At 38.5% G+C, this 24,230-nt stretch overlaps 2 protein-coding genes across 2 annotated transcripts in view; one reads left to right on the top strand and one right to left on the bottom strand.

Moving 5' to 3' along the window:
- Positions 1-7,131, bottom strand: part of cul3b (cullin 3b) — a 44,096-nt gene extending 36,965 nt beyond the window's left edge. The window contains exons 1-3 of the mRNA XM_067365214.1: positions 6,722-7,131; positions 5,643-5,840; positions 2,446-2,559 (exon numbers count right to left, since the gene is read on the bottom strand). Of these exons, the coding sequence (XP_067221315.1) occupies positions 2,446-2,559; positions 5,643-5,840; positions 6,722-6,784 (375 nt within the window). The 5' untranslated portion in view covers positions 6,785-7,131. The remainder of the gene's footprint in view (positions 1-2,445; positions 2,560-5,642; positions 5,841-6,721) is intronic.
- Positions 7,132-9,932: 2,801 nt separating this feature from the next.
- Positions 9,933-24,230, top strand: part of LOC137004239 (guanylate cyclase soluble subunit beta-2-like) — a 28,723-nt gene continuing 14,425 nt past the window's right edge. Inside the window, exons 1-8 of the mRNA XM_067364426.1 lie at positions 9,933-10,078; positions 10,154-10,248; positions 10,383-10,543; positions 10,862-10,961; positions 11,186-11,328; positions 11,514-11,607; positions 11,913-12,016; positions 13,073-13,289. Coding sequence (XP_067220527.1) covers positions 9,933-10,078; positions 10,154-10,248; positions 10,383-10,543; positions 10,862-10,961; positions 11,186-11,328; positions 11,514-11,607; positions 11,913-12,016; positions 13,073-13,289 — 1,060 coding nt within the window. The remainder of the gene's footprint in view (positions 10,079-10,153; positions 10,249-10,382; positions 10,544-10,861; positions 10,962-11,185; positions 11,329-11,513; positions 11,608-11,912; positions 12,017-13,072; positions 13,290-24,230) is intronic.

Raw genomic sequence — 24,230 nt, 5'->3', positions numbered from 1 at the left:
CATGTTACGCAATACGTCAAAAAAAAAAAAGTTTGGAGCCTTGGCATGCGCAGAAGGAACCGTCAGTGGAGCCGGAGGCGGAGCCGCGGTATCAAGCTTACGCCCAAACGCACTCGCAATCAACCACGCCCCTTGAACTTCTTACTCGTTTTTTTTATTGGCGGTTCACATTGGAACTTCTCTTTTGCTTGCTGAAATAAGGTGAGTTAAATACAAATACAACAACTAACGACTTAAATTTAAAGACATAATAATATACTATATTAAAACTGACGTTGGCTATTTTTAAATGATTTAAAATGAACAAGTCTTTCACGATGTGTTGGACACTATGGTTGGACAGCAAAATTAACGATCTTTAGTTAATGCAGTCTGTCAAAGTTATCATCATACAGTTTATGGCAACCACATGCATTTTTTTTCTCATATAAAATAAATATATTTTGAATGGATTGTTGTTTCATTTTTGTTATCTTCATTTTAGGATTAACGTTGAACAAAATTAATTAATAAAGCCAAAAATGTATTAATATACATTGTTCATTTTCAAATAAATTATTAGTGATAACTATAATACATTGGGATAGGTCAAAACATATCGTAATTTATGTATTTTAAATATATAAATTATACACAAAATATGCACAAAATGATATTCTGTTTCTAGAGCAATAATAATTTTGAAACAGCTAATTCAGTAATGTTAGATAAACTCAATAATATGCCACTAGAAACAACTCAATGGTCATCCTGCCATTTTAAATAAAATTAAACTAACGGTAACGTTACAGGAGATCGATTTGCTGTAACTGCTCTATAATTAATTAGAGTAGGCTATTATTAGTTTTGTCCTGCTAATTATTATTTTTATACCCATAAAAATAATTAGTAACTGCCAGATAACGATCACCTGCTTTTTTTCTGTCATGGCTAACGTTAAGCATGTTATCTTAGCTAATATCATTTATTAATTAGCTTTTAAAGCCCACATTTAACGTTACCGGAAAAAAACAGTGATCCGTCAGATCCTGTAGGTCGGTTAGTACAGTTTACTGCTGAACAACTCATTTTGTCGTTGTAAAAATAACACAGAAATCGAAAATTAAAAGTTAGTGATATATCTTCAATCTCCCCTCGAAGCTCCGACAGTTAAGAGAAGCGGTCAATCAAAACTGTCAATCAAACCGACACGCCCCGTTTCTATATCATCAAATTGCTAGCTAAAATCAAACTTATCACAAAAAAACACAATTGAATATATATCAGCGTGATAACAACTACCTTAAATGACCAAAACCATCTTTCTGAAATTTTTTATTGGAGAGTAATTTTTTTTTTTTTTTTTTTTTTTTGACAAGCGCCATTCGTTTGCATTGAGAGGGCGGAGTTTATGACTTGTACTGCATCCAGCCTCCAGGGGGCGATGAAAGAGCCCGTGGCTTCACTTTTCAGAACGTATGAGACACACCCGCTTGGAACACACAAGTCGCATGCGATAATTTTATGATACTTTGTCTTTTTTAAAAGGACAGTTCACCCAAAAATTACAGTTCTGTCATCATTTACGTACCATCATGTTATTCCAAACATGCATGACATTATTTCTTGAGAAACAAAAATGATATTTTGAAAAAACGTCTCATTTTTTTCCCCACACAATAGTCGCTTTTCCACCGTCAGGCCAAACCGTTCTTAGAATGGTAAGGAACGGTTCTAGGTGCATTTCCACTTGAGCCTGGTTCAGCACGGCACGATTACAGTTCTCAGCCCGAAACTGCGCTGGTAGAAAGAATGCAGTGACGTCACAACAAGGATTGGTCACTTGTCTGGCTACCAGTATCTCTGTGCGGCTAATGAAAAGAATGGTGTCCAATCTTGTTTGGCCTCAACTTCTCGTGTTCCGCAGAAGTTTATGTGAACTACAGAAAAACCTTAAGGTTGTCTTCAATTATTCACTAAGTGTTCTGTTATGCATTGTGACAAAGTCCTTATTACCATTTCACTCTCAAAAAAATTAAGAGACTAAAACAGGTCCCTTAAGTCAATGCATTGGCTGTTTTTCTGTTAATTAAGGAGGAGGAAGGACAGAGGCACATTTTTAGTTTTGTTCATAAGAGTAACTGATGAATTATAGTAGCTTCAGAGGGTGCTTTTTTTCTGTGTTATTTTTGAAGAATGTCTTTTTTTGTTCTTAGTCCAGCTTGGTTTATGTTTCTTGTTTACACTGGTCGCACACAAAACGCCATGACAAGGGACATCACAAGAGGTATTAAATGCCAGAGAATTAAAATGAGAATTTCAACTGGAAATGCACCTAACCAGAATGTTTGAGAAATATCAATACAGTGTTGCCTTGCAAGCCCTGTAATAAGCTACCATTCACAAAGAGAAGTGCAAAGACAAAAATCAAACAACATACAATAAAAGGTTGCCATAAGGACCCACCATGTACATCAAGATGTCTCTGATCATCACCATAGCTGTCTGGTGGTCATTCCAGGCTTGATTCAGTGTTTGCAGAAAGTTGTTATTCAGGGAGTTTAACACATCCTCACGTACCTTTTAAATGGACAAAAAAAAAAAAAATGGATGAGAGTGAATGATAAACAAGGCTTCCTTATAATTCATATCAAGCCAGAAACCAAAAACCTAACTTGGTCTAATTTGTTAATGAAGCACTCAGCTCTCTTTCAATTTAAACACATTAAACATCACAACTCTTATTTCATTAAACCAACATTGCCTGTTAAGGTCTATTCACACAAAGGCAAATGTTCAGTGCCAAATTTTGATGCAATAAACATGTTCATTTGAATGAATGTTTGTTAACTCTGTGCAAACAAACAGACACATCGACCGCCAATGCAACTTTTTTAAAATTTTTTGCTAAAGGACAATCAGTAGCAGAGGGAAAATACCACTCTCTTGTCTCTGTGAAATCTGAATGGCTGTTTGAAAACATGTAAATAATGTTTAATGACCTAATTTCTTCAGAGAAGCAAATGTCAGAAGCAGAAAGTTGCGCACTGCTGCCCTAGTGTACCACTGTACTTCTGCTTTTCCATAAGCGCCACCTACAGTCAGTGTAATTTTGCATTTTTAATTCAGCCCTTCTGCTGTTACTTTTTTCATTGTTCTAGAATGCATGCGAAAATTGGTGCAAAAGTTTATGCAGAGCATTTGAGTCAGTAAACTGGCCTTTACTTTTAATCTCCTCCACACATTACTTTCTACCCCCTGATATCCCTTTTCCAATTAACTGGTTCTGGATCTACCTGTAGCTCAAGCATATGACTGCACAATTTGGGTAAAAAATCTAAATGCGATTTTTCTGGTTAAAATTGCAATTTGCGATTGTTTTAAAACAAATGAACAACAACAACAAAAAGATAAAAGAGGTTTGTTGTGCTTGTTTGTAAGGCTGCACAATTTGGCCCAAAATGTTGTGTTGTATATTAATATGACTAATGATAATAACGATTATTATTATTGCTAAATAAAAATATTTATGGAGCCCCGCACATGACATGCAGGAAAACAAGTAAAGCGTGCGCATGATTTAGTAAATCGAGGGAACAAATAAGTAAATTGTGCGCACGATTTAGCCTACTATTTTTCCCTGCATGTCATGTGCAGGGCTCCGTAAATATTTAACACAATAAGAAAAATTACTATTGTAACATCACTATCATTATTAAAAATTAAAAGAACATTTCAGAAAAAAACAGAACAATATATCAATTAGAAAATAATAATAATATTTTTATTTTAATGAAAAACAGCAGGTTACCTGTTAACATGCAGACAGCCTATGACTATAAATCATTAGAAAGGTCTATGGATTTATTATAAAATATTATATTATTATGATAAAAATCTGTAACAATAATTTCTTAATTTTTGCCAGGAGGTGTGAAAAATCACATTCATTCACACTGGAAGTGTGGGCGCCCTCGTGCAGAAACTCCAAATATGCCCCACAGAAGTAATAAAACTTATGACGTTCCAGGAAATCCCTAATATGTACAAAGGCATCCAGCTATCACTGTAGCTGAATAAAAAGAAGATAGTAACACTTTGACTAGTGAAACATTACGACAACAAACACACAACTGTGACAATATGTGGTTTATCTGAGTTATTCAAGACTTTTCGGGTATTTTTATAATAATAAAGAACATTTCTAATACAATGCTAATCGACAATGCTAATCTTTATCACTGTATAGAATACTATAAAATAAAGCTGGGACAATACATAGTTTTTTGATTCTCAATACAATGAATCTGGATCAATCCTGATATTCTCTCTCTCAAATCGATTCTGAGCTTAGATTTAACAGCAGATGGCGCTGTAGGCAAGTTTTTAACTGCACACTCAAATGCTCACGAAAGAAGACTGCTGGAGAACGGTTGTGCGCTCAGCTTAGTCACGTAAGGCCCTGTCCCAAATGGCACACTTCATGTGCACTTTCGTTCTTGTGGACTTACAATGGCCGCTGCGTGCACATCCGTTAAGTCCACAAGACCGTAGCTTCGTCATTTAAGCTTAAAGAAGGGTGCTCGTGAGCGCCCCCTTTGCGGGAGCTATGCGCCCTCGATGCGCACTTCTGCTGAGCCCCCAAGACAGTGAGCTACACAGAGGACTTTACCCAGCAGTCAAAGCAGCATTACGTCATGAATGTGCTGACTCAAAGGAAGACCGTGAGGGTTTAGGGTGCCATTTGGGACAGAGCCTAAGTGGTTAAATATACTTGCACCTCGAATGCTTTTATGACATGAGATTAATGTAAAACACCGTTGTAATTCACTTCAACCTTTTCGAACTTTATGAAAGATTAGTTTAGGTTTAAGTGGTGTGTGTAAAGGAACTGGAAGTATGCAGAGTATGTGTTTCCAAAGCACGTAGTGCCATATGCTGTTAAAAACTAAGCTCAGAATTGATTGGAGAGAGAATTGCAAAAAATTCTGAAAATATCGTTACAGATTCTTTCTATCGCGAATCGATAATCGTTGTATTGTCCCAGCCCTACCATAAAATAATATATTGTCTTCTTTATTCTATGATAAGAAGCCACATCAGCTCACACACAGAATTTATTTTAAACAATCTAATTATGTTATGAAGTGAGTTTGGAGTACAAACATGTTATAACATGTTGTCTTTTGTTGGACAACAGGCTTATAAACACTTGGCATTAGTAGTTTGGGAAGATGTTTGACACGTGTTGCTTTTTCAAATGCAGTGCTGGCAGTGCTTTCAGAGATGAAGCAGAACTTACAACTGATCACAGAGCCGCTCTTCACTAACACGCTGTGAATATACTTATTTCATTAAAAATAGAAAAATAATAATAATAAAAAATAAAATTGAAGCCTTTGCAATTTCGTAATCACACTAAGGGAAATCGTGATTTCGGTTTTATTTAGAATAATCATGCAGCCCGACTTAAACAGTACAGAACTAAGGCCATAGGATATAATTCTCAGGAAATACATGAATTTTGGACAAAATATCTGCGAAATGCTAAATGTACATGTATCAGTTTCTTGTGCCAGATCCGGTACTCGGCCAGGGGATCTGCAAACTGTATGCATTCTCATGGTGGAAAAAAAGGAAAGATAGAGACATATGGCCCTTACTTTGTTGATGAGATGTTCTGTGACCACCTCCCTCAAGCCTGTATAGAGCTTCTCTCCATGTTTGTGTAGTACCATGGTGTAGGCATTCCTGTAGAGCTCCTCAAAGCTCAGCCCACTGTTGTTTTTCCTCTGGATCTCCTGAATAGCATTTTTCAAGAGGTCCCATATGTTGTTCACATATTTCTCATCCATGGTCATCTGTAATGGGGTGGAGATGAAATAGAGAGAAGTGGGGAAACCATTAAGGGAGAAAAGGTGTAGCTTACCATATCCATAATCTTACTGAGGCTATGCAGAAGTTTTGGCCATCAGGTGATAAAGGGGAGTTGTCTCAGTGTTTGAGTATCTTAAAACAGTTATTTCTATGTGTTCTGGGGCAATCTATATTTGCTTAAAATCAAACTGAAATATCAGCTGAACACCCAGCTCAAACAGATGTAAACAAATCAATAGATGTGATTCAGAACAAGAATGCTCGTCAATAACGGTTTATTTTGTTTTTACAGTATAATGACTATTTTGACCAGGCCAACTGTTAACATAAAAAACACTCTTGCAGCACTAGTGCTAGTGAACTTGTTTCTTAGCTTGCAATAACTAAACGCTCACTAAAAACGTGTCACATCATAGGTGCATTTGCGCTGGCCATGCCTGACAAACATGCCAAAGATACATGATGGAAAAAGTTATAATAGACCTGCTGCCACAAACAATATTACTAGAACGATTTTTTTTTTATTAGAGTTTAACATAATTTATAAGTGATTATATATGCTCACTTTGCAGTTAAATCAGTGTATATGGGTCATCACGCATTTATTTATGATTTTTCTACTACTGTTGAACAGGTTAGCCAGCTAACAGGCTTGTTGGCTTCTGTCATTTTGACCCCCACAAAAAACCGCAAGAGGTTCTAAACCTAGATCAAACTGGCACTCCTCTCATGATGGATATTTGAATATATGTGGGATTTGGGAAAATATCGAGGCAATGTAAAGGGATTTGTCCATATAGGCCTGTCTGCTTGAATCCCCGGAGCTAGAGTGACTGTCTCGCAAGCTCTGAGCGCTCATACTCACAGGAAAGGCTCGTATCCTCATCTTGGTGTCTTTTTTAGTGCCCCCTTTGCTGAGATTTGACATGTCTGGCTTATTCCCCGCCGTTGTCTCCTTTCACATGAAAGTCTTCTTTGACAAAAGACGGGGAACACGTATACTGAGGCAGCACTGAGCCCCCACTTGACCTTCTTTACGAGTCTCACTCTTCGGACTTGTTGACAAGCGCTTCGCGTTCAGCTACTTTCGGGCTCCAAGAGATGGCGGATACGCAAATCTCACAGACTCTCAACACTGAGGTAACTCACGCGAGATCTTATACATCTAGAGTCTTAAATATATTACAGAGCCCATTAAATATGGTTAACTATCAATATTTTAGAAACTTGTAATTAATTAATCACTGTATTTCGGATTAAGTAAATGTTATTGGCTAATAACTGTGTCCTATATAAGTCAAAAAGTTGCATACCTCAAGGAGGCGCTTGACGGCTCAGAAATACTCCTTCGAGTCATATTCTGATGTCATGACATTTTGTCTAATTTGAGATTGAAGCACACTGTTATATAAATGGAAATCTGCCCCAACAATCCCTATGAATAACAACACAAACGACTGTAATTGGGCAATTTGGACAGGCGCTGAGAAAAGTAACAATTATCACGTGACAACGCTGTCTTCAGCAACGACAATAATTTACACCCGAATGCAAAACTAATCAACTTTAACAGGACAAACTGAAATTTATGTCTGTTTCAATACAACTTCTCACGAACTTGGGGGCGACACAGTGGCTCAGTGGGTGGCGCTGTCGCCTCACAGTAAGAATGTCCCTGGAGTCCCAGTTGAGCCAGGAGGCCTTTCTGTGTGGAGCGTCTGCGTGGGTTTCAACCTCAATCAAAAAATATGCAGTATATTTGAGTGAATCAATTTGATCATTGAAGGCAAACGTCATAATATGCGACTATGCATTACTTGCATAGCAAATGGTTATTTCTTTATTGCAATGTTTAACAAACAACGGATACAATAACACAAAGTCTTTCAAATAATAAACAAGTTAGTGCATAATAGTAAACAAGAGATAATATATAAAATAAAAGTAGCCTAATTAACCTATTGAAAATTTTCCTAAGAAATGGAAGTGGGGTTTACTTTTTTGTTTATTTGCATTTATGAATAGGCCTATACAATTTTCCTACACGGTTTACAACAACTTGCTTTGATTAGATTAATTTTACTACAGTCATACCTGAACACAAAGACATTTTGTTACACATAACATCAAAATCTGATTTCAACCTTTTGTTTGGGTCTTCTGGCTCAATTTTGCCATTATTGTTACAGCCACACCAGTGCATTACTTCATTTGTGTGTGTATGATAGTGTGTTGGTTTTGTACTATTGATGTTTTAGAGTGTAACCCCTTCCTTATATCCATATATATATATATATATATATACTATATATATATATATATATGCATATTACTGCATAATACTTTATCTAACCCACAAAATTAAATGAATTTCTTTGATGTAATTTGTCAGGCTGATAAATTATATATATATTTTTTTTTTTTTTTTTTTTTTTCATTTTGTGGGTTAGATAAAGTAGAAGTAATTTTTGTGGGTTAGATAAAATATAAATAGATCCTGAGATTACAAATGCAGGTTAACACTTTTTTCCAGTGTACGTTTTAGTGTGCCACCCTACGCTTTTCACTGTCCCCCTCTGGCCTCCCCATTAAAAATTTCCTGGAGGTGCCACTGGCAAGACATCAGAGGATCTTCAATCTCTCATAGGGTCACGTACTCTCATTCATGTTGTCGTGTGGGCTCGTGCTGCTTCTCCTGCAACAGACATTTCAGGTTGTGCATGTTTGGGATTCCTGATATATAATTTTGCAAATAGCTGATGAAGAAAAACAGTATTTGTTGGAGTTCTCGTTCAATGCTGGATTGAACTACAGCCTAGTATTATTTTTAATCACGGTGGACATGGAGGTGGATGTTTGATCCATGGAATATAACAAAAGAGTAATTAAACTGTAAGCTTTCATATGCCCAAGGAAAAAAAAACGACCTGATAGAGAAATGGTAAGTAAATGGCAATTTTATTTTAACAGCAGCAAATGTTCTGTATATGCTATCCATTTTGATTTGTTGTATTTTTATTGATGTGTGTGAATATATAGTTGCGTGCATAAATACATAAACCCCTTATAGGCCTAAATAAGTTTATAAATCCCTTGCAGATTATAAGAGATACGATATCTAATATTTCATTGCCCTTCAGAATTACTGCATAGTAAATATAGGGCTATATGTAATAAATATAAAATTATTTGGTTATATAAAATAACAATATACACTGATCATCCTCACTTTAAAATACAAATCCATAGAAAAACAGAAAAGGTACTGGTAAGTGCCTGCCAGGATATTTTTTGTTAAGTTTACAGACATTTTCTTTAACCCTAAAACAACTACACAATACATTGTGTAATTCAAAATATGAAGCCCCCTCTTTTAGGGTAAGTTTACATCCATTTTACAAAAGTTAAATGTTGGATTTCAAGATCATATAGCCATTGTTGATAATAGCTCAAAATGTTTGAAAAGATGTGTAGTGGGATTTTTCTTAAGAATAGTGGGCAGCTACATTCAGGACAAAACAGGGACTGATGTACAACTATCACAAAACATACAAACAGTAATTGATCACTGAGAAATCTACGCACTATAATAAAAACCAAGGAAATCTCTACTTGGAACTTGGTCATTTGTCAATCCAGTTATTATTTTGTAATGTGGAGCAGTAGTATCTATAATGTGAAATAGTTTAATCAGGGCAGTATTAAATTACAAGCAAAATGCACTTTTTTATGATCCATGGTGTTTTTAAAATGATAAACATATTGCAGATTCTGCAAAGGGTATGCAAACTTGTGCACCTAAATGTATATAAAGATACTTGCCTCAGCCTGACATTCTGGACAATTTGTGAAAAGCAGAGTTTGAGTCTACCTTCATTAGTTTACCCTTGCCTGAATATGACTAGATTTGGAGGACAAATTATTCTAAGTTATTACGTTTTTTAGTTATATGTTTGAAACCAACATACAAAACGCACCCGTAGAGAGAGCACACACTGTGCTTTAGTAACTGACATATAGCCCTTGTGACAACTGGCCTTGGTCTCCTCTGTGTATTATTACAAACATTTCTTGCTATGTTAATTCAAACTTCAGTATGGTCTCTACAAAACATTTTAAATGACTATGTGTTTAACTCTCATGTCCAGTATGGATTCATCAACACATGTTTGAAGTCTCTAGTGATTGACAGATTTGGAGAAGAGACGTGGGACAAACTTAGGTGAGCGTCCTTAACACTCTTATGAATTACTTGATTTTACACAGAAAAATACTGATTTTGATGGAATTTTTGCAGGGATAAGGCAAGGGTTCAGGACACCTTTATGACTTATGAAGTGTACTCAGATAACATCACCATGCAATTAGTGACAGAGGCCTGCAAGATGCTTGGTAAACTTTGACTTCTTTCTTTCTTAAGACTTTGTTTGATTTTCATAGCGCCCAGCAGTATTTATTAGAAAGTGCATGCCTTTTCTTTATTGCCTCAGTCAAAGTTAATGTACACTTTCTTTGCTTATCCAAAGACCTTGAACAAAGTGTGGTGCTAAGGCAGTTTGGAGAATACTTCTTTGAATTTTGCAAAAAGTCTGGATATGATCATATGTTGCGCACCCTTGGAGGAAATCTGTTTGAGTTTATGGAGAATCTGGATTCACTGCACAGCTATCTCTCTATTTCCTACAAGGTAGAGTGAGCATGACATTATTATTATCATAAACATCTTGAGGAGAATTTCGATCAAAGACACTGTTTCATAATTTATTTGTTAATCCAGAATTAATAGCCCACTTTTGATGTGCCAAAATAGGACCTTTCTTTTTCACTCAATAATACTTTTTCTGAGTTAGTGATTTATTCATTCATGCATTCAGAATCAGTTATAAATATTTATCCTTGTGAAATAAATATTCACTATGGAACACAGAAACATGTAGTGTGATCTTTCATATGCATCTCGGCAAAATATCTATAGCAAATTAGTGTTGTCTTTATTTAATTTTAGGAAATGAATGCACCATCATTCCGTGTAGAAAAAAACAATAACGGCACCTTGCTGTTACACTACTACTCAGACCGACGAGGTCTTTGTCATATTGTCCCTGGTAAATAATTATCTATCTATCTATCTATCTATCTATCTATCTATCTATCTATCTATCTATCTATCTATCTATCTATCTATCTATCTATCTATCTATCTATCTATCTATCTATCTATCTATCTATCTATCTATCTATCTATCATCTGTTTGTCTATTTGTAAGTTATATGTGCATAACCAGGAAGTAATGAAATTTTCTTGACTGCTAAAATTCTGATGCTGTAGGTATCATTGGAGCTGTGGCCAAAGACTTCTTCAACAGCACAATAAAGATGGAAATTGTGAACCAGATAGAGGAAGTTGAGAGGATGGGGAAAAAAGAGCATGTTGTTTTCCTCATCACACAGAGCCCAGTGTTCTTTGGAAAAGTATGCATTGAAAATGCTTTCTCACCAACTCTACACAATTTATTTTTGGTATTATAGATATATGTTGTAACATTATGCTTTTCTGATTTCACAATTATATACAACATTATGTAGACTATTGAGGATTAGGGTTTTGTTTTGGCATATACAAAAATACACTTACTGTATACTGTTTTTTTCCCCAGGACTTTTCTGAAAGGTCCCTCCAGAAGAAGTCTCAAAATCATGTACAGCAAAACCACTGGGGCACAGTTAGAAGCTTGATATATCCAGAAGAGGGTAAAGATAGAATAAAAGTATTTGTTTTAGGAAGACCATGATGTATGACACAACAAAATTGACAATTATTATTTGAATTCTACAGTTATATATACCTCTTAGCTGAGCATTCCATTTAGTCATTTAAAAAACTGATTTTCCGATGGGGTCTGTATGACTTGTTACCAGCAACATTCTTACATTACGAATTTTGTAAACATGTATTTAAATTTTCCTAAAATAAAGTGTGGCACAAACTTAGTTTAAAATGTTGTATTTCTGAGTGATTGTATTGGGCATTCATTTGATTTTTCTTTCCACATCAGGTAAAACTTTAAGGGTATTTGAGCCTGTGTACCCAGATAATCTCTGCATCGATATGAAGACATTTTGCAATGCCTTCCCTTTCCACATTGTGTTTGATGAAGAGGTAAGGGATGGTTGAGGATTTACATTTGTTCATTTAATAGACATATTTACCTGAAGCAATAAGGAACATGTATCAGATTAGTACACATGTAAGAGCAGAAAAAAATGCATTTATTTATTTATTTATTTTATTTTAGGAAGTTTGATTATGGTTGTTAAAGCATATGTTGAGTGATGTTGAACAAATATTCTATAGTAAAATAGCACTAATATTTGTAAGCTAATTTGTTAAATTCACCTACCGTAAAGCCAATATAAGAGCTACGCATGAACATGACTGAACATGCCACAGACATCCAGCAGCTAAGTGGCATGTGCCACAATTAGTGCCACTCACAACTGGATATACAACTGGATGCATCACAACTTCCATCAGCATGTACCAGTGGCATCAAAATATAAGATGCCAGTGTGGCACAATGAATATGGCACATTACAGTGACAGCACACCTGCATGAGGCAGTGGCTATACAAGCTGTGTCATTGGCTGTCATTAAAGCCTACCAATGCTAAGCCATCTTCTTAGTCAGAGTCAAGTGCGCATTGTTGATCGTAGTTGCATGAAATTGAAAATAATCTTTTTAATAAAGATTATTTTAATATTATATACACATGTGAATTAATTTAGGCTATGCTTATTTCAATGTTAATTTTGTACATACGCAGCATTTATACATCAGGTGATTTATAGGCAGCATACCTGTCCAGTGGTATGAGGATGAGATGATCACTGATTAAGAGATCACTCTTACCCACTGTAGAGTTTTAGCAACAGACAGAATGCAGTGGCAAAGATAGAACTCTTTTGAGGGATTTGGGCAGTTAAAGGAAAGAAACGGGACTGGGATTTTCAACTGCTGTGTTATTTATTTGAGCCTTCTTATATTTGGAAAGTTACCATGTTTTAACAGATGATAAAATGAGTGACAGGGCTAACCCCACTGCTTTCAAATAGTTTGAAAGCATACAGTTTAACATTTTCTGCATTTCTGAGTGCTTAATATTTTTAACATTGTTAAGTCATTGATCTTTTTTTCTACTCAATGCATCCATTCAGCTACAGGTTAGACAGGCAGGGGTGACTATTCAGAGACTTGTGCCAGAGTTACAGACCAGGTGTGGCCAGCTGGATAAATATTTCACCATCCAGAATCCACAGGTGACGTTCAACATCTGCAGCATCCGCAAGTTTATTAATAGCCATTTTATTTTGCGGACAAAAAGAGATATAATGCCTGTGGCTTGGAAAGAGAGACCCATGCTAGAACTGAGAGGTGAGAATTCACAGCCATTTATTCCTAATTGTTACTGCTGTTTTGTCTAAAATTCTATTTTTTATATATCTGTAATATGAGCAAAATTTATATTAATTAAAATGAAAATGGTGTGGGGAACACTATTTGTCTCTTTGTCGGTGGTTCTCTAACCAGTTCCTGGAGACATAAATTACTTCTTTGTCTGACACACCCATTTCAGGTCTTGGAGTCTCTACCAATAATGACCTGAATCAAGTGTGTTTAATTAGGGAGAGTTAAGAAAGTCTTAGGTTATGTATTTAACCTGGTACCCTTAAGATGGAATGAGATGCTGCGTCAGGGCATTGACACTATGGGAACACTTACATGCGAGCCATTGTCTGAAGCATGTGTGCAAACACACCAATGTGGTGTGTGGTGACACTGTGTGGACACACTGCGTAACATGTCACTGAGACCATAAATAGGGGCCTGAGAAACATGCCATCAGATTCTGTTATCTGAAAGAAGGTGCTTTCAGGCACGCCCCAAGGTGTGGCAATGTGACGCAGCTTCTCGTTCCCTCTTAGGGAACTGGGTTACATATGTAATGTGAGACGTTCTCTTTCAAATAGGAACTTTGAAGGTGCATCATGGCATTTATGTTATGGAAACAACAATACCAAAGAAGGCCTGAAGGATGACCGGCCCTTGGCCAGTCGCAGAAGGCACCTTTGGGACATAATCCAGCCTAGGAAGCAATATAGCTTTGACCAGTCGGTGCAAAGTCTAAGGAGGAGGCTACTGAAAGGGCCTGCAAATCTCCTACTCTTTTAAGTGAAATCAGTGCAAACAAAAGAAACACTTTAAGAGTCAGTAACTTCTGAGGGTGGCTGTAGGGGCAACACTTCTGAGGCTGACTGTAGAGGCCCAAATGGAGCCCCTGATAAACCTTCCAAGACTACTGAAAGGTCCCAGGAAGGGACTCACGGCCTGCAAATAGACTTCAGCCAACTGGCACTGTGAAAAAAACAGGAGACTAGGGGATGTCTCCCAACAGAAACTCCATCAATAGGCATATGAGTAGCCGAGAGCTGCCACTTCAGGGCAAAAAGCTTCCTCATGGAGGGAGCTCTAGAACTTAAAATACAGGTGCTGGTCATATAATTAGAATATCATCAAAAAGTTGATTTATTTCACTAATTCCATTCAAAAAGTGAAACTTGGATATTATATTCATTCATTACACACAGACTGATATATTTATATGATGATTATAACTGACAACTAAGGAAAGTCCCAAATTCGGTATCTCAGAAAATTAGAATATTACTACAAAGAAAGGATTTTTTGAAATATTGGCCAACTGAAAAGTATGAACATGAAAAGTATGAGCATGTACAGCACTCAATACTTAGTTGGGGCTCTGATAGTGGCCTTCAGCTCTTCTGCATTGTTGGGTCTGGCATATCACATCTTCCTCTTCACAATAACCCATAGATTTTCTATGGAGTTAAGGTCAGGCGAGTTTGCTGGCCAATTAAGAACAGGGATACCATGGTCCTTAAACCAGGTACTGGTAGCTTTGGCATTGTGTGCGGTGCCAAGTCCTGTTGGAAAATGAAATCTGCATCTCCATAAAGTTGGCCAGCAGCAGGAAGCATGAAGTGCTCTAAAACTTCCTGGTATATGGCTGCGTTGACCTTGGACCTCAGAAAACACAGTGGACCATGTCTTGCATACGTCTGTGCGTAGTGGTTTTTGAAGCACTGACTCCAGCTGCAGTCCACTCTTTGTGAATCTCCCCCACATTTTTGAATGGGTTTTGTTTCACAATCCTCTCCAGGGTGCGGTTATCCCTATTGCTTGTACACTTTTTTCTACCACATCTTTTCCTTCCCTTCTCTATTAATGTGCTTTGACACAGAGCTCTGTGAACAGCCAGCCTCTTTTGCAACCTTTTGTGTCTTGCCCTCCTAGTGCAAGGTGTCAATGGTCGTCTTTTGGACAAGTGTCAAGTCAGCAGTCTTCCCCATGATTGTGTAGCCTACAGAACTAGACTGAGAGACCATTTAAAGGCCTTTGCAGGTGTTTTGAGTTAATTAGCTGATTAGAGTGTGGCACCAGGTGTCTTCAGTATTGAACCTTTTCACAATATTCTAATTTTCTGAGATACTGAATTTGGGATTTTCCTTAGTTGTCAGTTTTAATCATCAAAATTAAAAGAAATAAACATTTGAAATATATCAGTCTGTGTGTAATGAATGAATATAATATACAAGTTTTACTTTTTCAATGGAATTAGTGAAATAAATCAACTTTTTGATGATATTCTAATTATATGACCAGCACCTGTAGTCTCGACAACTTCAGTTGAAAGACCAGAATCTATGAGCTGGTACCCCTCAGGGGCCAGACCCAAAGTTTCCAGATCTCTGGCTGGGGGTGATATATTGTCCACTGTACTTGAGACAGAAGTTCCCTCCAGACAGGAATCTCACAGGCAGTGGTGTCTAGGAGAGTTCAGAAGAACCAAACTCGGGCTGGCCCGAATGAAGCCACTAACAAAAGGCGGACTTCAGCCATGTCTGCACCATGACATCCAGCCTAATATTGGTTGTCATGCTTTGCCCCGAAAGCAAACTTCAGAAACTTCCTGTGTTCTGGCAATTTCTCAATGTGGAAGTATGCGTTCTTAAAATCTGTCGTCACAAACCAATCTTCTGATTGCATTTGTGACATGATAAGTTTGAGCGATAACATCTTGAACCTGTATAGTATGTCCGCAGAGTATAAATCAAGCAATGCAGATCTAGAATGGGATGCAACCCCCACCCCCCCAGTCCTTCTTCAGGACCATGAATCAGTGACTGTTGAAGCCTGATTCTCTTTCGGGAAGAGGTACATGCACGATTTTGTGTTCTATTTGATCGGATTGGAGGTAAGCTGTGTGTGATCATGTTACGCTTTTCTACGGTTTTGAGAACCCACTGAGATAAATTTTTCAAAAGTCACCATGCACAACATTTGAACAGGTTGCACTGACTGACTTCTTCTTCCTGCTTCACTACTGTTCAAATGCTCTTGCTTACAGCTCCAAAGGCACTCGAGACATCAGATCGTCACGATTATCACATATTGCTGCAGTAGCATCCTCTACCCCAAACACTGGTTCCCCACTACCTCCAATATTTGGAGAACAGATGTGAAGTGTTAATGAATGTATGTGAGGAATCCAAAAACATGATCAGACACAGATCGAATCAGCCAGCAACTAACACTAATGCTAACTGCTGCTCAAGGTCAAGCAGACAGTGGAACTCCAAGGACTCAGAGAGTGTGTGACTCCATAATCAGAAACATTAGCAGCAGGAATACAACTACATGCTGCCTTCCACAAGCAACAGTTTCTGATGTAAACAGGGAACTTAAGAACATTCTGTGAAATATAAGATTGCAAATCAGCTAATCATTCATGTGGGGAAGAATGATATTCGGAAAGAGCAGTCAGAACTCATTAAAAGGGATTTCAAACTTTTTGAAATGCTTAGAAGACTGAAAGTTCAGTCGTTCATCAGTGGACCACTCCCAGCAAGAGGAACAAATATAAATTTGGCTGCAAAAAACCTGCAACATAAAGGGACTGAACTTCATCGACAACTTCAATCTTTTCTACAGTCAGAGACAAATGTTCACACATGATGGCCTGCACCCAAACAAACTGGGCTCAAGAGAGCTAAAGGACAATATCTACTTCTCCTCCATCATCCTTCAGCATTGTGTGCAAATCCACTCAACCTGAATGGCACAAACACACCTGGACACAGTACAACTGACCACAGGACTTCATTTCAGCACCTGAATGGACATGCGGTTGACATGTCCCACAAGGACAAGGATAACACCACACAGCCACAACAACCACTGCTCACGAGCACAATCCCAACTGATCCCTGCCCACAGAACCAAACTCTCCCACCCTTTTGCTGCGAGCCCCCAGATATCAACAAAGATGCGGCGAGTCAAAGCCTGTGGGCCCAGCTCGCCCTCCAACTCCTCCTGTGAGAGCTCTTCGACCTCTGCCACAATACCAGGGACCACACTCTCCTCCATTTGTTGTAGGTGAACCAAAAACAACTGATAACAGTGACTTTGTCAAATGTTTACAGAACAAGCGGGAACCCAGTGTGCCTGTTGCTTCCTCTATTTCTGTTTTATTACATGATAGAAAGCCTAAGGCCTTCTCAAACCATTTGGCAAACCCATTTAATCTGCTGCCTATTACACGACAAACCAAGATTACTGTAGAGACAGAAAGTAAGACTGTGAAATTATCACTTTTAAATACCCGCTCACTTAAAAATAAATCACTTCTAGTCAACAACTTAATAACCACAAACAACCTAGATTTTGTGCTTCTAAATGAAACATGGCTAGAAGACAGCTGCAGTGCAACAATCCTCAATGAAACAACCCCTCCTAACTTTAGTTTTATGAGTGTCTGCAGAGCTGTTAGGAGAGGTGGAGGTGTAGCTGCTCTATTTAAAGATGTCTATCAATGCAAGCAAGTGTAATTTGGTGATTATTGTCTTTCAAATAGTTGGGTATTGTGTTAAAAGGTGCTCCTCGCATTCTACTTGTAGCTATTTACAGGCCTCCAAAATACTTGTTGAGGACTTTACAGAACTGTTATCAGCAATTTCCTCAGAGTTTGACTGTTTTGCTATTACAGGGGACTTTAACACCCACATAGATAATGCAGAACTCAATATGGCAAAAGAAATCATAACTGTTTTGAATACTTTTGATCTGACTCAGCATGTTCATGGACCCACACACAATTGTGGACACACTCTAGATTTACTTATCAGTAAGGATCTTAACATTTCATCCATTGTCATTAAAGGGATAGTTCACCCAAAAATGAAAATTTGATGTTTATCTGCTTACCCCCAGGGCATCCAAGATGTAGGTGACTTTGTTTCTTCAGTAGAACACAAATGTTGATTTTTAACTCCAACCATTGCCGTCTCTTTTATAAGAGTAAATAAAACTTGCTTAGAAAAAATCCAAATTAAACCCTGCGGCTCGTGACGGCACATTGATGTCCTGAGACACGAAACGATTGGTTTGTGCGAGAAACCGAACAGTATTTATATCATTTTTTACCTCTAATACACCACTATTTCCAAGGTCTGAACGTTTAGTGAGGTCTAAAGCTTTGCCCTTATTACATGGGATACAGGCTTTAAAAGCTGTTTTGTTAAATTATCCTTTAATTGCCCTGATGAAATTTACTATGGTTTAACTGTAAGACCATGGTAGACAGAGCACAGGTAAAACCATGCTTCTTATTACCATGGATATGGTTTCTAAAATAAATAATAAACTATAGATTGTGTAATAACATATTGTAAGCATAGAAAATACGAAAACAGTCTTTATGAAAGAAAGTGATTTATATTCCACAATATTAAATATAAGTAGGCCTAATAATAGGTGGTGGTGTTGGATTGACAAGCTTGTAGTTGTGTGTATTGGCGTTTCCAATTTACCTTGTCATGTCTTTACATGGTCGCGGCTGCTTTCAGCTAGATTCACCACCGAACCTGTAATGTTCCCATATCACACGACTGTTTAAACAAAATTCTGAGACAAATGTGAAAGGATCAAGGCATCAAGCGACTTGCGCTGTTTATTACTTCATAGGGTGGCAGAAACGCAGTGCATGTTCGTCAGCGGCAGCAGTGAGCAGGTATTTGCCTTTTGCAGTTTGTCATGCACTCCAATTAAAAACAAAAAACAGCACGTGAGGGGGAGGTCTCTCTCACTTTGGCCTGTCAGTTCAGAAAATCATCATTTGTGTTCTACTGAAAAAACAAAGTCACCTACATTTTGGATGCACTGGGGTAAGCAAATAAACATCAAATTTTCATTTTTGGATGAACTATCCCTTTAAGGATGTAGCGCTATCTGATCATTTCTGTATTTTCTTTGATCTATTGATCTCTCCTACTGTTGAAACTAGATCTATCTCGGTCAAAAAGCGATGCTTAAATGAGAACAATAGTGTGCTGTTTATGAAGGCTTTATCTTTAACACCAAGCATATCTGCAGACTCTGTTGATTTTCTCCTTGATTCTTTTAACTCAAAAGTAAAGAATGTTTCTGATAACATTGCTCCTGTGAAAGTCAGGAAGAAGAGTGGCAGACAAAAAGCACTTTGGAGAAACTCAACAGCAGTGCAAAATATGAAAAGACAATGCAGAATAGATTGATCTGTTCAGAATAGAACAGGTGATTGTATTGTTAATGGAGTTAATGGAGTAATCATTGAAGATAAACTACGGCATGGAACTGATTTGGAGCTACTCTTTACTCTTGAAAAATCAGTGGAGCGTGAGTAACAGGATTATAATGATCAAGCACAGTTATTGTGGAATCAAACTGACTTTGACTGTTTTTTTTAACGTTACTCTTCCTTTAAACACACGGGGGAAGCACCGGATTGTGTTCAATCAAGTGCAGTGAATGATGAACTTGTGACTATGACTGTTTCCCCAATTTTTTTCCTTGTGCATTCAGTTAACATCCAGACTATTTAAACTGTGCTAAAGGGATTTGAGATGATTAAGTTTTACTGTTGAAATTGCTGTTTATGCTTGTGTTTATTGTTACTGAATGGTGATATGTGGTGTGATGAATATAATGAAAATTTGCATTTCTGAGTGAAAAGTTTGGGGTTTTTGCTTCCTTGTTTTACTCTTTAAACATTATGGATACATGTTAGGTGACAATTATACATGTGTCCTTTGTGCACTTTCCTTCTGACTGGACTGACAATCCTTTAAATATTTTTGACAGTATTTAATCTGTCTGGCACCCTAGCATAATTATAAGAGGAAAGTTGTTACAAGATCACAACCTCAGAAAGTAGCTATTATGTCTGATTTCGAAGCAACCGATGGTAAAACTTTGGAAGAAACAGAACAGCACCTTAACTCATCAACCTGTGCCCTTGACACACTTCCCACATCTTTTTTCAAAAGTGTGTTTAACTGTTTAGAAGAAGATCTCCTAGAAGTGGTAAACGCCTCACTTCTTTCTGGGGTTTTTCCAAAATCCCTGAAAACTGCAGCTGTTAAGCCCCTCCTAAAAAAGAACAATTTGGATAACACCATATTGAGCAACTACAGACCAATCTCAAATTTTCCTTTTCATTGGCAAAATCATTGAAAAAGTTGTTTTCAATCAGTTGAACAAATTCTTAAGATTTGAATGGATACTTTGACAACTTTCAATCTGGTTTCTGACCGCATCACAGCACAGACACAGTGCTCATACAAATAATAAATGATATTCGCCTAAACACTAATACAGGTAATATATCAGTGCTGGTACTACTTGTAGGTAATATATCAGTGCTGGTACTACTTGACCTCAGTGTCAAACACTGTTGATCACAACATACTTCTTGACAGGCTGGAAAACTGGGTTGGGCTTTCTGGGATGGTTCTTAAATGGTTCAGGTCAGAAGGGAAAGGATATTATGTGAGTATCGGTGAACATAAGTCTGAGTGGACAACCATGACATGCGGAGTCCCTCAAGGTTCGATATTTGCACCCCTCCTGTTCAACCTATATAAGCTGCCACTGAGCCAAATAATGAGAAAGAACCAAATTGCAAATCACAGCTATGCAAATGACTCCCAGATTTACCTTGCCATATCACCTAACAACTACAGCCCCATTGACTCCTTGTGCTGGTGCATTGATGAAATTATAAATTGGATGTGCCAAAACTTCCTTCAGTTAACTGAAGTCTTTGCGTTTGAAAACAAAGATGAAGTCCTCAGAGTGAACACATACCTTCACTCTAGGGGTCAAACAACTAAAAATCAAGTCAGGAATCTTGGTGTGATTTTGCAGTCAGACCTGAGTTTCAGTACCATGTAAAACAATAACTAAATCAGCATATTATCATCTCAAAAATATTGCAAGAATTAGAAGCTTTGTCTCCAGACAAGACTTAAGGAAACTTGTTCATGCTTTCATCACCAGCAGGGTGGATTATTGCAATGGACTCCTCACTGGCCTTCCCAAAAAGACCATAAGACAGCAGAATGCTGCTGCCAGGATTCTGAGCAGAACCAGAAAATATGAACACATCACACCAGTCCTCAGGTCCTAGCACTGGCTTCCAGTTGCATTTAGAATTGATTTTAAAGTACTGTTACTTGTTTATAAATCACTCAATGGCCTAGGACCTCAGTACATTGCAGATATGCTCATAGAATATAAACCTAACAGATCAGTCAGATCAGGATCAAGTCAATTAGAAATACCAAGGGTTCACTCAAAGCAAGGACAGTCTGCTTTTAGTTGTTACACCAGCCGCAGCTGGAACCAGCTTCCAGAAGAAATAAGATGTGCTCCAACAGTAGCCACATTCAAATCCAGACTCAAAACATATCTTTTTATCTCTGCATTTACTGATTGAGCACTGTGCTATGTCTGAACTGTTTGCAGATAATTTTTTATACGTATTGTCTTTTTATTCTTTTTCTTGTTTTATTTAATTTTTAATGCATTTTATATCAATCATTTATGTCATCTTTTTATTTCTGACTTTTAATGCATTTTAAATCTTGCTGTCTGGTTGAAAGAGCTGGGGGAATTAGGAAGTAAGCATTTGTTATCCCTGGATGGAGCTCTGACAGAGTTAGTCTAGGAAGATTTGTCTGTAAGGGTACTGTTTAAACGCACAGCTACTGTTACGATTGCTGGTATACTAAGAACACGACGAGGAGATAGAGTCAGAATAAGTCTTTACTTGGAAGGAAACAGGAATCCACAGGAAAATACAGCAACATAGTACGAACAATACCGGACAACACAAGACTAGAAACACAGGGTTTATATACACGGGATAACAAGGAGGGTAATTGGGAACAGCTGGGTGTGATGATGGTGGTGATCAGTTGCCATGGTGACTAACTGGTGGTGGGAAATGGAACAACAACAAGTCCAAATGAATCCAGAACAGAGTGTACATGTAACATATCGCCCCCTCCCGGAAAGGCACGTCCTCGCGTCGTTGAGAGGGGAAGAAGAAGAAGAGATGGAGCAGATAATGTAGGAGGCGGTTCAGGAGGTGGACGGCTATGCGGGAGGATGCGAAGAGCAGGAGTCCAGGGAGGTGTAGGTGATGGTGACCAGGGAGATGCAGGTGATGATGACCAGGGAGGTGCAGGTGGTGGTGAAGTCCAGAGGGGAGCCTTGAACAGAGGAAGTAGCGAAACCATCCAGTACACAGCCAAGACTGCGCCCCATGGCGGTGTCGCTGACGGGAGGAGCCATGGTGGTGTATTTCCATACATCACCATGGGGACGACCGGCAGAGGCGATGACATGAGCGTAGGAGCCCACCATGCCGGAACGCCGAAGACTTGAAATGACCCCGATGACCTTGGCGACCACGACGGAGCCGCAGCGACGACCCCCCGAGGTGGAAGCGGGTATCCAGAGGGCAGAGGTGGAGCTGGAGCGACCAAGGGCGGAGGTGGAGCCTGAGCAGAAGGGGTGGAGGGCCAGAGAGCAGCGACTGGCCCGTAAGTCCGTTGCAGAGGCGTGGCGATGTCTGACCCAGGTGCCGAGGGAACCCAGCAAGGCCAAATGCCCGATGGTACTTGCTGATGGCGAGGGAGGAAGGAGTGTAGGTGTAGGAGCCTGGTCGACGGGTCAAGGGGGAGTGAAGAGCTCTGAGGCTGGAGGCGGAGCCCCAGGCTCCTCACGTCCATCCCGAGGTGGAACCCTACCACTGAGAGGAGATGGTGAAACTGAGGGGCTGATGGGAGACAGTGACGACTGGATAGCAGGCGTGGCTGGTGACAGAGGAGGAGTTTGGAGCGTGCTAAACAGTTCTTCAGAATATGAAGTCCCAAAAGAATTTTGAAGAGGTGGTGATAGAGGGAGGCTGGGAGGGGCCAAAGACTGTAGTAAAACAGGTTGTATATTCACCTCTTCTAAATCCGAAAAAAATTTCTCCAGGGTTGACCAAAAACTCACTCTCAGTGGCAGGGGGTTGGGTGGGGCTCACTTCCATACCCTCGTACTCCACTAAGATCCCCTTGGCGACGGATGGTACAGCCGGCTCGCACATCTGGTCAGTCCCGCGTTGCTCAGGCTCCGTGGCGATGTCCCGCTCGGTCGCTGTCGTAGGCGCTGGCTCGAACGTCGCGGCAAAGTCCTCTTCGCGGTCTGCGGTGGGCTCATGTTGCCTATCCTCACAGTCATGCTGCCGATCCTCACAGTCAGGCACAGACGGACAGAAAAGTTGAGTTATCCCTCCAGCGTGAGTAAGATCAATTTAGATCTGCCCTGATGGATAGATCCATTTAGATCCACTCTGACGGACAACAGAGTTGAGTACAGTTATCCCTCCAGGGTGAGGAAGATCCATTTAGATCCGCTCTGATATATAGATCCGTTTAGATCCTCTCTGACAGACAACAAAAAACTCCATGAAACTTCCTAACTCTTCCATCCAGATAGTGGTATTATCTTTTTTTACTGTTATTTTTATTTCTTATACATTCTATTTTTATTATTATGTATTGTGTATAAAGCACTTTGAATTACCATTGTGTATGAAATATGCTATACAAATAAAATTGCCTTGCCTTGCCTATTTCTTTTTTGGCACATGATGTTATGGTGTGGACCAACACACCTCAGGATATACAAGTGACTTCCTGAAGACAAAGAAGCTGATGGTGTGTTTCTCAGGAATTTATTTATAGTGTGTTTGACATGCTATGCAGACACCAGCTTACACAGAAGCATTCCCATGGTGTCAATGCCATGATGCAGTGTCGAAGTTCCTATTCATAAGGGAACTACTGTCTTAAAAGAATGCATTCTGAACTATCAACTTATAATAATATAATGTATTTTTGATCAAATGCACATATTGTACAA

Source organism: Chanodichthys erythropterus, chromosome 17 (assembly GCF_024489055.1).
Source record: "Chanodichthys erythropterus isolate Z2021 chromosome 17, ASM2448905v1, whole genome shotgun sequence".
Lineage (NCBI taxonomy): Eukaryota > Metazoa > Chordata > Actinopteri > Cypriniformes > Xenocyprididae > Chanodichthys > Chanodichthys erythropterus.
The sequence above is the reverse complement of the archived record's forward strand: the minus strand, read 5'-3'. Positions and strand labels throughout refer to the sequence as shown.